At 44.2% G+C, this 16,392-nt stretch overlaps 1 protein-coding gene across 4 annotated transcripts in view; it reads left to right on the top strand.

Moving 5' to 3' along the window:
* Window positions 1–16,392, top strand: part of LOC107266181 (large proline-rich protein BAG6) — a 42,329-nt gene that overhangs the window by 21,526 nt on the left and 4,411 nt on the right. For 3 of the 4 annotated variants that reach the window (XM_025083443.1, XM_025083446.1, XM_025083444.1), the window contains exons 20-25: window positions 8,049–8,146; window positions 8,804–8,867; window positions 9,630–9,674; window positions 12,641–12,778; window positions 15,290–15,569; window positions 16,366–16,391. In XM_025083443.1, the coding sequence (XP_024939211.1) occupies window positions 8,049–8,146; window positions 8,804–8,867; window positions 9,630–9,674; window positions 12,641–12,778; window positions 15,290–15,569; window positions 16,366–16,391 (651 nt within the window). The remainder of the gene's footprint in view (window positions 1–8,048; window positions 8,147–8,803; window positions 8,868–9,629; window positions 9,675–12,640; window positions 12,779–15,289; window positions 15,570–16,365; window position 16,392) is intronic. The other variant, XM_025083445.1, reaches the window with a different exon arrangement.

Below are 16,392 nucleotides of genomic sequence, written 5' to 3' on the forward strand. Positions count from 1 at the left end.
TATTTCGTTTTTCGCATTTATAGCAATTTATAGGACTTCTAGAAAACAATTATGCAGAAACAATTTTGTCAATCGCACGATCCATATTCAGTTCGTGTATAACGTATATAGATACCTACTTGTCAAAGCGTACACTGCGTATGTCCCGTATAGGTCAACGAAGGTTTATCATATACCGGATGAGAAATCACATAAGATGACGTATTGTAGTTCGTGCTTTAAGAACTGAGGAGTTGTCCAATCTCTAGTTCTACTACCTAGAGGGTAGCTATCGTATTTACGCACGTAGCTTTGAGGTGTAACTTTACATACGTACCATATGAGCCACTATGCGTACCAACATTCTAAGGTCGTAAAGGCACGACTTTCCTGACCCATAATTTTTTTCACGATATCTTTCCCTCTCTTTGTTCTTCTCTCCTCCTTTCTTATCCCTCCGAATAACATTAAGATTTGAGAGTCAGTGCGCCGAGTGCAAGAAAGGGCAAAGTGATAATAACTGTCTTAGGGTGGCAAAGAGACGTAAGGGACTAGGAAGAAGGGTGCCCATAGAAAAGGGTAAGTCTAGTAATCATGGTCCGTGTACCCACGCATACCAACTATCTCGCATTCACCGATACAGAAGTCTTTACACAAAGTTGAAGTAGCGAGCGCGAGCTGTAAAAGTAAGAAAGTGAAATAGTGAGTGCGACGAGGACAGAGCTAAACCACGTGGTGCCTTTCCTCCGTGGTAGGGATAACGGTACCAATAGTGGGGAGAGCATCGTTTCCCACAGCGAGCGCACTTGATAGTTGATACCCGACCGTCGTACCGGGTGGGTCGTTCGTTCGCTTATAATACGCACTGGCTCGCCCCCTCTGTTTTATCAGGCAGCCCTAGGTATTATACTACCTACAATGAATTTAATTTAAAGCAAGAAAGTCACGCAACGCGATACAGTAAAATAAAAGTTTAGTGTCACGTTGAACGGTGAGTGCGCAACGGTATCGCTTTTGTCGCAGTGTGAAGCTTCTTAGCGAAGCCATCGGCCGAAGTTCAGTGTTTTTGCTCTCAGTCGGTAGTTATCCGTTGGTTGTAATTGAGATTGTGTTGTTGTTGGTTGTTGCTACGTTTATAGGAGTGATAGCTGTGCCAGTGATTAAAGTGGGTTAATTGTAAGAAGAGCAAGTGGTGCAAGTGTCACAGTGATGCTAGTCGTGTTTCCTATGATATGACAGGAAAGGGGAGATACCATAGTGACCAAGGCGATAGGAGATAGGACCGTCCTCTTGGCGAGGTTCAACGTATACGCACATCAGGGCAGCCCAAGGGACAAACGCCTGAGCCTCTTTCCTCGTATACCTGGGATATCGTGCGCGCGCGCGCTTTTCCGCGTGCGTGCCTGTGCGTGACGAGGCTCGTCTTCTGAGCCCCAGGATGTACTCCAGCGCCGGGATAAACGCGGCAGCTGTTGCAGCGGCAGCTGCGGCACGGCACCCGGTTAGAATTTTATCCTTTTTCTTTTTACTCCCGATCGACGTAGATAACCAACCCCCGCCCGATAGCATCGGGGCACACTTGCCGTCGGACAGCTTTTCTACGTCTTTGAACTGGCTCTTTTCTCTTATTTTTCCTTTCACCTTGAATTTTGGATCTTTATATCTCCGGTTACTGTGTATCGGTCATCCGTCGCTCCGTGCAGGCATTTTCCACCGTCGGAATTTTTACCTGTCAAAGTGTGTACTTGGGTATGCGTGCTTTTTTTTTTTTTTTAATACTGTTCCTCTTTCTTGGTTTGGACATTTCTAATGGAGCATCGAGTGAGTATCTGTCTCTTTGCATCGATATATTATTGCTCTTCGAGCATTCCGCGAATCAAGCAGAGTACAGGTTTTGGCGGCGATTCAGAATAATTTGAATGTATACGTGCTGCTGTCTATCCACCCAATTTGTATTCTTCGAGCTGGATTTCTGTGTATACACGGGTTAAGCGTGTTGGTAGTCTTGTCGGTTGGTGGCTGAAGAAACGTGGAAAAAAGTAACGGGAGCACTTGGCAATTATATAGTAGATCCAGAATGAAGCCAGGCGTAAAGTCTCTCGGACACGGGCGGAGCGGTTGCCGCTATTGCGGTAGGAGGTTTTATTACGGCTCCGAGTTGCACGACGGGACAACAGAGTATAGCGGTTAAATGGGCCGCGTCGTAGGAAGTTTTTTTTACAGGATAATCCGCTAATCCTATTAGCGGTGCTGTCCTCAGGCCGTAAAATTTGGGCTCACGCCCACCCACTACCCAACCAGCTATTCAGCCATATAACTATGGAGCACCAGCTATGTGTGCTCCAACCTCTCCCTGGGGAACCGTGGGCTTGGATATTGTGGACAAATGCTGGGCCAGGGTAAACAGGGACAGGAGGAATAGTGACCTGGGTCCAGGGACCGACGGAACGGTTCTGTTTGCCGAGCATTGTCGTCCAGGTCTCTGTTTGTTCGTCTCGTTACCTTCGTTCTCGTTGACCTGCTTTCTTGCCTACCTACCTACCTACCTACCTGTCTATCTGTCTCTACCTCCATAGACTCCATCATCCTCTACCTTGTCTTCTGAAGTTCTCACTCTGACCCGATCCTGCCTAGGATACCTGCTATTCTCTTTTGGACTCTTACGTTCAGGTGGAACGAGCGTATCGCTTTACCTCTATCATCCTTTCTAATGCTTCTGACTCCAAACGATGAAAACGTCTTTCTTTTTTTTCACTTCGTAGATGGCCATTCACTGGCAGTAACGTTTACCTTGCGATGAATTACGTGTTGGACTTTACAAGTAAGTGTCATCGCAAAATTACCAATTTATGCTTAGGCAGGCGTATTTACCTTTTCCCAGCACAGTTTGCTTCCCCTTATAGCTCCTGGTGTATGAGCAGATTTTTTTTAGTTATATAAAAGATGTAATGAACAAACGACTCCGCGCGTCGAATGTCCGACGGGTATCTAATTGGTTAGCCGGAATGACTTGCTCGGTTGGCTCTTCCGGGGAGTTTTATTCGAATCTCACGTCTCTGCTTGAAGTCGACTGGCTTCTTCGCTTCTTTCATTACTCATCACGGTGCTTGACCGAGTTGACACAAGTGGTGTTATTGGCGCTGCAGGGTCGCCAGGACTGTTTATCGACAGGCTGTACAAATATTGTACCGGTGACAGCGGCAAATAGTTTATTGATTATTAGGAAAGTTGCCCAGCAACTAATCGACTGATTGCTGAACGCTAATTGACCCTCCTGTGCTTTGCAACCTTTAGCTTCTATAGAATAGTCCAGTATCAGTACGGCAGGAGCGACGAGACCCTCTTGTGGATTCGCCCTTATGAAATTGGATCTTTTCTTTTTTAGGGATTTCACGTTATCGCTGATCTCCCAAGATACGGCAAGTGTGCGGGTTTCGTTTGAAGTGTTGATAATCTCCAAGTACGAATTCTAAAGATTTTTAACGCTCGTATGAGTGTAATCGGTGCGGATCGCGTTGGGCCGTACTTCAGCTTTTATTATACCTTATATCATACCCTGTATAATGTACGTAGGTACGTGAGGAATAGATTTCGATGGCCTTAACACTAAACCTACCGACATATTATGTATACCTATTTCTACCGATGGCTGTCAAATGACCGTTTTTGAAATAAACATTATAGTCTTTTCCAATTGATTGTAATTAATACAGAATTTAGCATAGTCGTGCAGTAAGTTCAAAAAAAAAAAACCTGGATTTTAACAATTTTGGTTAAAGTCTCAAAAGCGGTCATTTGACCGCTCTGTTAGGTTTAGTGTTAAAGGCTTCGTAATACGATTGATGAAAATGAGTTTGTATGATCGTTATTAGTTTTGTACTCTCCTGCCCCACCCACCACAGCCACCTCGTCTCTCTTTAATATTTTTTCTTATCATCTCGTATCTTTGGGGGATTAAAATTTTAATTCGCGAATGACAAACGATCGTAGGTACTTGACGAGATTGCGCGGCAAGCGAGCTTTGAAACCTCCCTTTTATTCGCGTCTATCGTTAAACCTTCGACTCCTAGATCATCCCTTATGACGTTGGTAGAATGATTCAGCCTCTTGTATAGATATCAAGATATCCAATTCTTGCGCTTCATCGATATATACATATATTTATGCTTATCGGTAATTCTCGCATCTTCTATTTCACGAGAGCAATTAATATAATATCTTGAAAATAATATTTCTTATCCCCGCGCTTGTCACAGTCGCAGCGTCAATTTTATCTTTGATATTTCTAATACGGGGATTACTGTCCTGATGTCTGCTACGTTATCAGAAAAGTACCTCGATACCTCTAAAACAACGTGGCAAAGAGAGAGAGAGAGAGAGAGAGAGAGAGAGAGAGAGAGAGAGAGAGACGCAAGGTAAAAAAAATAAGAAACGGTACACACAAACGGTAATAACTCCTGGTAATTAAGGTTTATTAGACTCGTGCGGGTCCCTCGTGTCACTTCACTAAGAGGAAGAGAGAGAAAAGGGGTCTTCCTTTTAGGCGCTACTATGCTCCGCTGTGCGAGGAAGCTACAAGGATCCGGGAGACGGGGCAAGTTTGGTAAGGGGATCCACTTGGGACAGGAAGGCATATAGAGAAGGAAGGAAAACGAGCGAGAAGACGGTAACAGCTGCATTGTCAGCGGGACCCTTCCTGGAATGGGCCAACAAAGGCCCCTAGTTAGGTACCGGCAGGTTTAGGAAGACCCTTCGTTGTCAGAAGCATGGCTCTTTTTCACGCTCTGGCCCTATAGAGTGGGTACCTATAGTACAAGTAGGTATAAAGTCGCGTCCCTTGTGCGAGAAGGACTATGTTGCGCCTGAGTAGGACTTGGGACCGATAATATGCTCATTAAGGGCGTGGTGCACGTCCTTCCATTAATATATACGTATACACGTCTAGCATAAATGTGTGTACGTACCGTACCGAACGACACGTTCTAGCCATGTCCGACTCCGAGCCTAACCTTAACCTTGCCTGTGCACCCATCTACATAATAAAGCAGCGGATAAAGACACGGAGAAGTAAATAATCCCCTTGTAATATTTTCAAACTAATTATCAATAATGCGGAAGGAACGACTAAGGAAGCGCCTACCCTGTCAAGGCGCGCGTTCGATAAACTTTTCAAAACACACCAATTTTTATGCGCTTTCAAGCAATTCGACGCGCCGATGGAGTAGCTCGATCGATTGGCCACTTTGCTTTTCGAGGTCAACCGATAATAGCTTAGATTGCTTAAACTGTTAACTGGGCTAAATGCCGCTGCAATCCAGGTATATTGCATATACGTAGGTGCATATGCGACGTTTCTTTTTTTTTTTCGTATCGTCTGCCGAACCTCCGAGCTTTCGTGAAACGTAGAACCACCCTGTTTCTCCATATAATACGGCAATATCTATATGTACTTTCATTGTAGTACGTAGCGATAGAACGTACTGTATATACGTGACCTCCCCTTCCCCCCTTAAACTTCGATCGACCACATTCGTATCTGGCCATACAGTGCAAATATACGTATACACATTGGTTCGCGTATATTGTATGTACACATACCGTTCTCGCAATAATGAGGAGCTTGCACAGACCCGGGGATCCCAGCGTTCTTCAAACAAGGAGAGCAAGGACAAACAGCCCTACGGACAGCCGAACAAACATACTGCGCCATGAATCACACACGACTACTCCGTTTCGCCAGAGAAACATATATATGTACATCCGTGCACGTGTAATATCAAATGTATATACGTATGTCTAGCACCGTTGCAACGGCAACATGTGTGGAATATTATATATAGTTGGATATATGTGTGCGCGCGGGTGCGCAAGATATGTCCACGTGTGCTCGTACGTGTGCGAATACACGTGCTTGTTGGTAGGAGTATAGGTATAATGGTATATATATATCGCTCTCTCTCTCTCTCTCCTTCTCTTTTTTACGGTGTTCCATCCTACACGTACACACAGCCGCACAGGATACCCAACCAAACCCGACTGGGACCCGTCAACCGTCACCATTGCTCAACAAGCACCATAAGCGATATGGTGGCTAATATTTGCTGGGATAAGCATACAAATACAATACAGTTCTGTTTACCTGATCCCAGTGGTTCTCAATGAAACGCACAGAGTACGTATATAATAGACACGTATCACTGTAGTCACCTGCCATTGGGACTCCAAGAAAGGGACCAGCGAGACGTGGTGAAATTTTGCTGTTACGCATTTTTCCCGTAGCTTCGCAATGTCCAAAGTTTCTTTAGGTGTACCTAGAGAGTCTTCTAGACTCTTGGGACGTAGCCACTGAATTCCCGTTTTCACCGGTATGGACAAAGTTAAAATTCGACACGCGTACCGAGGGAGGATAAGAACGAGACTGTGTGGGACTTCTCGTCTGACGCTCTTTCAACAGTCATTGTCAGAGGCTCGTAAGTGGCCAACTGTACTCGGATTACCCAGCCGTCAGACAATGAGATGTCTACAGCGTGACAGGGGTTCTCATACGGGCGATCCTCAATGAATAATTAGGCGCGTCCAAGGAGTTTGCCTCTCTATCGATGGTGGTACCGACTGTAGCGCTGGCGGCGCTGGACAGCCTGATACAAGTTATCCGAAGGCAAGGGCACGGTTAGGTCAGCGCGGAATAGCGGTTTCGAACTATCTCAATTTGCCTAAGCCGCAACCGCAACCACCAAACCGCAAGACCCCGCAGCCGCGGCTGTCTTTGCTTCCACCTCCGTCTCTACTTTCGTCTTCGCCTACTTCCTTCGCTTCGGCCTCTTTCTTACTCCTATCTTGTTCTTGTCTCTTCTCCGTTTTTTTTTCACTCGCGCCGTTCCGCTTCCACGTTCTCACCGAATTCAACATCCCGAACGCGGCTGGAGCCTCCGACCGCCCGAAACCACAGCCGAGAGACAATTGGCACGAGGGTCGAGTTCCTTTTTCGTATTCGGCTGTGTATTACGGACGAATAGAGATAGCACTTTGGTAAATTGTGCAATTTACGCGAAACTTTGTAATCTTATCAAAGTGTCTATGAAAATACAAGGACGTGTGATTACACGTTCTTATGTGACCGTAAGACGATGCTCGTTCGTTGGTTCTATGTTCCGAGTTAAAAGTCTTTCAAAATTTGTTTCACTTGTCTACCACGATACTGTGGACGGAAATTTAGGAATAAACTTACGCATAAAGATATAGACTCGTTTCACCCCGTTACTAATCTCCATTTATGTTTCGATTTATAGGGGAAAAAAAAGAAAACCATTAGAATCTTAAACCACACGCAAAACTATCTTCATCAAGTTTCATTCCCATAAGACGAAGTAAACTCCCTCAGCAAGCCCTCTCTCCATCAAGTTACACTTCTCGTCGACACGACACACCAGGTATCCCCACTGTATATCTATACCTCACGAACTCGTAGTTTTCGTTGTAACGTGTAATCCTCGCGGACACCGCAAACATGTAATTAACACTTGCCCTCTCTCGGAGGCCGTTCCAGTCAGTACGGAGCCTGTCCGTGCTGTGTCCTGGTATGGCGGCGCTGTAGCATGACGCCACGATACCGTGCGGATAGTATTGGATGGTGTGGTTCTCTGTGCGCTCTATCCAATTTCTCTCTCCATCTCCCTGTCTCTGTGCGCGTCTAGCGACTCCTCGAGTTCTTTCATTCGCTCACTCAGGTTCAGAGTACTCTCTTTGTCTTTCGCATTTAAAATTCCTATCTCCCTTCGAGTACCACCCTCTCTATCGTTCCAACGAATCTCCCAGCTTATCCGCATCCTATTCTATCGTTCCTCCTGTCGTCGTAACTCGCGCCTCTATATCGGTCCGTACTCTGACTGTCCTCCTTCAGAATTATACCGCGTAGTAATTGTTGGAACTTTATCCGACTATCTATAGTACGGCTCGCGGTCGTAGGTACTGGCACAGGCCAATGATCTCCCTCCACCATTTACCTGGTATACAGAAATTGTCAAACAAAAGGGTTCCAAATGTTTTGACGACTCGTGTTTTTTTTTCAGGGTCCTCCCCAGCCTGGCCAACCATTTAAATTTTCCGTGGGAGAATCGTGCGACAGGATCAAGGAAGAGTTCAATTTCCTTCAGGCACAGTATCACAAGTGAGTATCAACGTATAGGTGTACTAGCTACCTACTTATACGTGTGTATTTTATTATTGAATTACGGCGCAATACACGACAGGTATTTTCTTCCTTTTCATTGAGAAAGAGTAACCGAGTCCATTAATCATCAACGCAAAGTTTCCGTCGATTACTATATAGAATGTACATTTTATATAGTTTAAGTAAAGGCTCCGTCGCATCGTACGACATGCACCTGTTGGCCGATTGGCACTGGTAAGATCGATATCAACGCGTTCTGGCTCCGTCCACTCGCTGCCTATGGGAATAAAGCCAGCTGACATAATGGCACAAGCGAATCACGAAGTCAGCCATAAATGATTTACGATCGACTGGCACGTCGGGCGTCGCGACGCCTCTGGTCACTCGGTTTACAGTGCAAAGCAACGCCGCTCGCTGCTCCTTTTTTTTGCTTCTTTGCTTCTTTGCTTCGAAGCACCGATCCTCTGTCGACTTTGTCGAACAGTCGCGTCTTTATATACTCTTGCGTCACGTAATTCCTTTTTTATCTTTTAATCATTTTTACCCGCCATCTTCCCTTCCCTCTCGCTCTCTTAATCCGTATTCTCACTTTTACCTCGTCTCAAGCCGTCATTAAGTCTTTGTTAATTTAATCCTATTGGTTTCTCTTTACAGCCTGAAGCTCGAGTGCGAGAAACTGGCCACTGAGAAGATCGAGATACAACGCCACTACGTCATGGTAAGAAAGATGCTTGCTTATGGATATATATATAGATACGTGGCACTATATATATATATATATGGAAAGTTGCGCCTCGTATCGCGTAAGCCGGGTATTATCGTGAGTAGCTTAATGACCGTGTCCATCCGTGTCTCAGTTCGCAGATGATAATAATTATTGCGTACCGCTCACTAATCCCGACTTCGTCTTCGATTTCTTTGACACTCGCATCAATTGCAATTGGTTTAGCGAGGCTCGATTTCTTGTGACGTAATTTGAAATTCCGTAGTCTTTTTTCTTTCATCTATTTTAGTTTAATTTTTTGCTGCCGTCTTTTTTTTCAATGCAGTTTCGGGAAGTTCTCCGTTTCACAGCGATCGTTGAATTATTTGAGAGAGGCGTCGCGACGCTGCTCTATTGACTCCTTCGCGATGTTGTGCAATTAACGTGCGAGCAAATCGGTTCGCGTCTCGACGAAATTAATGATCAATAAAATTAAGAAGTCGGTATCTTTACTCGTCTTTGTAAATAATATCGTTAAGGTCAAAGGTCGAGCAGTGTATCAGAAAAGAATTTATCGCGTGTCATCCTCCCGAGTATTTCTTTTTTCTAACAGGGAAAATTGCTCCACGATATGCGTCACTTTATCATTAAAAATACGGCAGATCACATTTTTTAGTTACAATGATTATACGACGTCGGAGGAATAATTAACGAGCGAATTAACTTAAAAAAAAAATGACAAATGTATTTATCTAACCCGTTAAACTTATGTTTCAGTATTACGAGATGTCCTACGGGCTCAATGTGGAAATGCACAAACAAGTTAGTAAAAAAAACTTTTATTAACGCTTATTTACGTTAAAAAAGAAAAATATTAATTAACGCCATTTCCTCCAACACTTAATCCCGTCATACTTGGTATGTTTTCACGCGTCGTCGTTCCTCGCAATCATTTACGAAACAATCATCATCGCCAGCAGAGGTGGAAAGTTTATTAAAGGCAATTATTAATTTTCTGAAAATATTTTATAATAACGGCACCACGCATCACGGAACACGTAATTTTCACGGGTATACATAGAACAGTTTATTCTCGGCGTGCTAAGTGGGCCTCACGTTGCCAGCTAGCCAACCAACCAACCAACCAGTCAGTCAACCAGCCAGCAAGCCAAATCCTCAGCCACGATAACACGGCAATTACTTTTACGAGCGAGGAAACTGCCTTTCGCGATTAATTCCGCAGCGACGTTTCTGTTGGCACAAGTAGCGAGATCGCCCCTTACGACCAGACGATGGCTCCTTAATGCAACCTCTCCATTCCCCTATTTTACCCAGGACGTCTCTCGCACTGTGTAATCCCAGCGGCGACACGCGAACTTGGATAGATCCGTTTTATTTAAATACACAGATCAGAGATATTTCAGTACCGTTCAATGGATCTCCATTGTCCTCCCTTGGCTACAGAAACATGTAGACATTGCCATGTCAAACAGTATTATCTCGACTGGGTATTAGCTAACACGTGTGCTCGGCAGTCAGTTATTCATTGAGCAGAGTGCTATTGCTCGCCGATTATTATTGTACGAGGATCTAATCTAGCGTCAATAACTATTAACATGTAAGACCACGGAACGAACAGACAAAGACCAACGTTAAACGGAATGTGCCCGTTTACCGATGACTCGATCGCTTTCGGCCTGAACCGATGGAACGCGATTTATGCTGATTTCACGCGTTTAGTGGTCATCGAATTGTACTTTGTGTCAGGATATACCAATCAGCTGACTACAAGCTCACGGGTTACATACGTGAGGCTTATTAAATTTTGAACAAAAAAATCAGTATACAATACTGTAAACGTCACTGTACACGTGACACGTGGAAGTGATATCTTTCGCATTACATTGAAACCGAAAATTAGTTTAATAAATTATTTCTCAGTCTGATTCGATTGTTTGTCACGGTTGATAAATTCCTTCGGCCTCTCTGCCCGTATCCCATCACGCTTGGAAGTCTCCTGGGGTAGTACACAGGTACGTAGTAGGCAGTTAAGGTAGCTGAATATGAAACGGCGTAGTGCCAGAGGCGTGCATGCATACAGTAAGGGGTGTGTTTCTAAAGAAAACATTGGGAAAGAGGTAGAGAGGACAAAAGGAGAAAATAAAGAGAAATTCTCGCTCCTTCTTTCAGGTCCGGGTCGTTAATGCGATTACAAGATTCGTTCTGTCGTTGCCGCGCGCGCGTCTCTTTTCTTTTTCGAGACTTTGACTTTACCTATCCGTTCGTTTACGCTCTGGGAATGCGTTATATTTATTTCTGACGTATAGCCGGGTTAGCGGCCGCCTGCGACGGCGTCTTCGTTGGTACGAACGGCTCGTGACGGAAATAGAAGCCGCGGGGGTACATACCCCGTAGTCGTTGACAGGAGGTCTCGGCTCGAAAATATGTATTAGCCCTCGAGGTGATCTTTGAAACTAGACGAAACTAAATGCCGGCGAGTTGGTGAGTGGACTTAGAGAAAATAACTGCGAAGACGTTACCGACGGAAAGAACGAAGAGGATACGGAGTTACGTTGTGTTCATGTATAATATATTCATATCTATATGTATACACGTAATATAACGAACAGTGTACATATGTAAAGAACGTGGTAAAATGTATTTATATAAGCACGCGCATAGCGAATGCCAAGTCGTTGCGCAGCGGGAAGCTTTTCAGTATATTTTTGTGATCGGAATGATATTTTGGTGAACGTGTTCTGCCGCGATGGCAATTCAATGAGCGAACGTTTGTTTGCTGATTTAACATCAAACATTAATGGCGGCCGACGACCGGAAGTGCTTACTCGTATGTATAATGAGATTTCTAAGAAAACTCGGAAATCCGCTCGACGCGCTTTATTTATCTTTTTTTTTTTTGTTAGGTTAGGCGAGGGTCGGATTACAATAGTGTTTTGGGATATAGTTTTTTTTTTTTTTTTTTTCAAAACTGCTCGAGGATGTTTGCGTTTCATCTAGGTGATGTTAACCCATGTGCCTTAGTGTAAGAGGGGTAACCTAAGCTAACGTGGCATAAAAAAAGTAGCTGTCTTCGGGAGAGTCTCTTTTGGTACTCGTTAAGAGGTTTTGTCCCTGCGGTGGCCTCACGCGTTGCCCGGCCTCCTGGTGAGTCTTCTGGATTGCGGTAGACGCCGGGAAAAATGAAGAAATAGTATATAAAGAAAAAACACAAGGAGTACGTCAGCTTGAAAAAAAAAAGAAGTAAAAAATAATCCCACATAGATCCCGTCACGTGGTTATAGCTGCAACAATTTATTTTCTCTTATTCTTTTTTCCATTTTCCGCGATACCTTTCCAGTTGAAATCTTTAGATAACTGAGACGTCTCAGACCAGTCTCTTTGGTCTGGATCAAGTAAATCTGATCTCAGTCGAGCATTTTTCAAGTCTGCGTTGATTTTCGTCCCTTTGAAGTCTCCTTGTGGTCCTGATCAAATCGCTGTGCGTCGACTGTCCCATACTTATTTAAGATTGAAAGACTTTAAAATAAAAAAAAGGATCATAGCAAGATTCAAACGAGACGAAAGTTAACTCAAAGATTTGGCAAAGATCGAGACCAAAGAGACTGCTTCGAGAGGCCTCTGATATTTTAATATTTTGGACTCGGACTCTGTCCGCTCATCACTCGGGATTTTGTCTTTTCGGCAAATCTCCTTTGTACATGTTTTTCTGCGTTATCTTTAAGAGCCAAACTTATAAATATTAACGAAAATTCTCTCTTCTGTTTTAGACGGAAATCTCGAAGAGACTGAATGCCATTATCGGCCAAATCCTCCCGTTTCTCTCGCAGGAGCATCAGCAGCAAGTGGCGACAGCCGTTGAGAGAGCGAAGCAGGTCACCATGACGGAGTTGAATTCCATTGTCGGGGTAGGTTTTCGATGAAATAATTAATTCATTATTACGAGCCCGAGAACCTTAATTAGCCTGATCAATTATCATTCTCGTTCGTATACACCCGCTCGCCCTGAGTAGTTCTTGTCTGTTTCATGGTGAAAAAACAAAACCAGATGGCGCATTCCATGAGTCTCTCTTATGCAGGCTCCAATGAATTTTTAAATCTCGACCACTTCGTCGAGCCGGTATATTTGCGGTTAACGTTAAAGAAATTTATAGCATGTGTATCTTATCGCCACTGCAAGGGGAATATACTCAATTATTATCATTGGCCAAGAGATACCACGTGGTGCGGATCGATGCCAAGCGAAATTATCAATTGGTCTTTAATGTACTCGAGGAATATATTCTGCATAAGTGTACATTGCTATTCACAATTGATGGCGACGCGCCACTCATTTCGTAGTGCGTATTGCCGATAAGCGCTCATGGAAATTGCCATTCGGTTGTCGCTCCATATAATTGAGTTCAGAGTCGCTCGCGGAGCATGATGTGAATAATTTTAGGAAAAACCGTCTGCGCGGACTGAGTTCTTGACGATACGATGAGACGGCAGATAAAGAGAAACTCAAGATATACATTGCGCGTCCTCGAAGACGTCATTCTCCGTGGTCGCAGTAATAAATGCACCAGTGAGAAACTTCGGACGGTCAAATACAATTTATTATACGTGATCAGTGTCCTGCACCGATAAACTCTAAAATGTCTGTATGTACTCAGAGTCTGACGTACTCTAGGCTTATTTTAAACAAAAAAAAATAGACCAAATAATTATAAAGAAAAAAAAAAAATTATACAGTGGACATTTTTCTTGTTATTCTCTCTCATTGTCCCTTCACTCGCTTCATCTCGTCCTCCCATCTAATTCTCCCAATTTGCTTAACAAGATGATGATACTCTACTGGGGCTGTTTCTTTTCTCTTCTCAATATTACACGTAAGCACCACAGCGATACCGATAAGTAAACTAGAATGTGTAAAAATTATGGTTTTCAGGATGAAACGTTCTCGATTTATGACTTAAAATAAATACAGTTGCTGCCGCGTTCTACTACCATATGGGTAATCAGTGCCAGTGCATATGCATATGTACAGGTGCTTTCATGTAGAATGTGTAACCACGTGCAGAGGTGTACGTGAATATATTAACATATGTATGTATACACCGCTATATACTGGTTGTTTGGGGTTGTTCGTGGATGGGGGGGGTAGGGGGAGGGTGAGAGGTGGTGACTGGATTCAGTATGATAAAAGTACTGGGGATTCCGTGGGAGGATGGATTTTACAAGGGAGGTCGTGAAAGGTGTAGAAAGTGCAGGAAACGGTTAAAGGCGGTAGGGGGTTTAAAGGGGTTAAACGAGAGAGAGAGAGAGAGAGAGAGAGAGAGAGAGAGAGAGAGAGAGAGGAGAAAGTAGAGTGGTTACAAAAATATTTATTTATAAAAATAAATGGAAAAAAAGTTTGCTTGAACAAATATTTAAAAATTTGTCACTTAATCAAATTCAGTGTAATAGTTGAACGTGGGAAGTAAAGTAGATACAGGATTTGTAATGATCATAAAGATATGTTTGAATTTCAAAAATGGTATCAACGGGCAGAGGGTGAGAGAACGAGAGAGAACGGCGGAAGCAAGAGACTGGCAAACAGACAGAAGCGCGCGAACCCCCATGAATATGTATCACTGCGTAAACAGGGCTTGAATCAATATTTCGTTTAATAACATTGCACGAACGTCAGTGGGTGCGCTAGTAGCGTTCACCCTCCGTGTCTCACCCTTTTGTGTCGCTTAACCATCCTCGTGATTACGTCCGGGCTCCTCGCCCTGGGGTCGCAGCGATGCACCTGGTCGCCAATGGTCTTGCGACGACCCCATCCGCAGATACAACCACTCCCCCTGTACTTTCACCTTGACATGGACGTTACTACCCCAAGTCTCTTCGGGAATACAGTGGCCCGTATGTTGGGGGCTTGTTTTCTACTAAGGGATGGAGGGTTAATTTCGTGAAGTCAATACCCGGAATAAGGTATCCAGGGGTTGCTGTTGCACTGTCCGGAGGGTAGGTACTTTGGAACAGGGCCCCCCCTGACGGGAAAATAACTATCGTGCGCTAGGGGTTGTTTCGCGTAGAGACCCCTAGCTGGGGGAGCAGGGACCAGCGACCATCCCCTAAATGCCTAAGTGAAATCCGCGATAAGCACTTTGCACGCGTAACGAGTTTATCGTATGCTTAGCTATAAACCCTCCTATTATCTCGGGATCCGTCCCTGGTAGCCACCCGGGCACCCTTATTCCCAAACACCCACGGAGATTATATCTTTGATCCCCTAACCGAATTGCTGCCTAGAGCACCCTTAACCGTATGGTGATGTGCTCGTGTTCCTCTGTGATGTTAATACCGCACGATGTACGAATCACACTCGTTTTATTTATCTTTTGGAATCTTAAGGTTGTCCGATGATTGAAATTTTTATTTTTCACTTTCAGCAACAAAGGCCGGACATTCCGCGGCTCCTTCAGCAGATGCACGCTCAGCAATTACCACCGGGTGCTGCGATGGGTCCTCATCCTGGTCTGCCGGGATTACCAGGACTTGGTCCTGCCGGCGGACTTCCTGTACCAACCTCAGCATCCGCCCTCCTAGGACTCGGCTTGACTCCCGGTGCGGCGTCTACTCCGGCAACCGCCGCCGCGGCTCATTCCTTATCAATGCTGGGAAAGCCTGAGCTTCATCGCAGTCAACCGGACGACCTTAAAAGTAATGGAGGTCAGTCTCACTATCTAATTTCCATTAAACGATAAAACTCCTATATACATCCGTTTTATAAAAATACTTAACCAATCCGATAATTAATCCTTTCTCAAGGCAATCGTCAATCGTGTAATTGCGCAACGGTATAATACGCGCGATTATCGATCACGGCTGAATGGTTGTTATTTTTAATCGTGTAGCAATCTACCGATTGGCAGGACGTGCGTGAAATTGTTGAACGGGATGGAAAAGCAGGAATTGTCGGGGATTGGGAAAAATTGAGAGAAATTCATACATAAACATTTATTTGTACGAGTAGAATATTTATTTTTCAAATTTTCAAACAATATCCCCTTTCGAAACGTGTTTGCGATACGCGTTGCTGCCTTTCTCGTTTGCTCGTTCGCGCTATTTCTCCTCTGCAAAGGCCTTTATGAAAATGCATATGAATATGCACCAACGCCATTTATACGCGTGTGCGCCTCGGCCGTTATTAACATTCCAGTAGGCTGCGGAGCGTGTCGATGCAATTTTTGTTTCAACTTTGTTTTTTTTTTTTTAATACGCAGCATAAAACAGCGCAAAGTCCGACGCCTAAATTTCAATCCGCGAACGCGTCTCACCTTCGATTACGCTCGATTGCCATACAATTACAACATTTCAATAGCTCCGTTTATTCCGGTCGTCATTTTCATTCCGTTAGAAAAACATTAGCGAATGGCTCGCGGTTCATTACCCTCGCAGCTAACGAAGTAGATTACAATCCACCAAGTTTTCTGTAGATTCATACAGTATTTTTGGTTTGTTACAGGATTGAGTTCTACCGAGGAGAGACACG

Source organism: Cephus cinctus, unplaced genomic scaffold, assembly GCF_000341935.2.
Source record: "Cephus cinctus unplaced genomic scaffold, Ccin1 Ccin1_scaffold0303, whole genome shotgun sequence".
NCBI classification, from domain to species: domain Eukaryota; kingdom Metazoa; phylum Arthropoda; class Insecta; order Hymenoptera; family Cephidae; genus Cephus; species Cephus cinctus.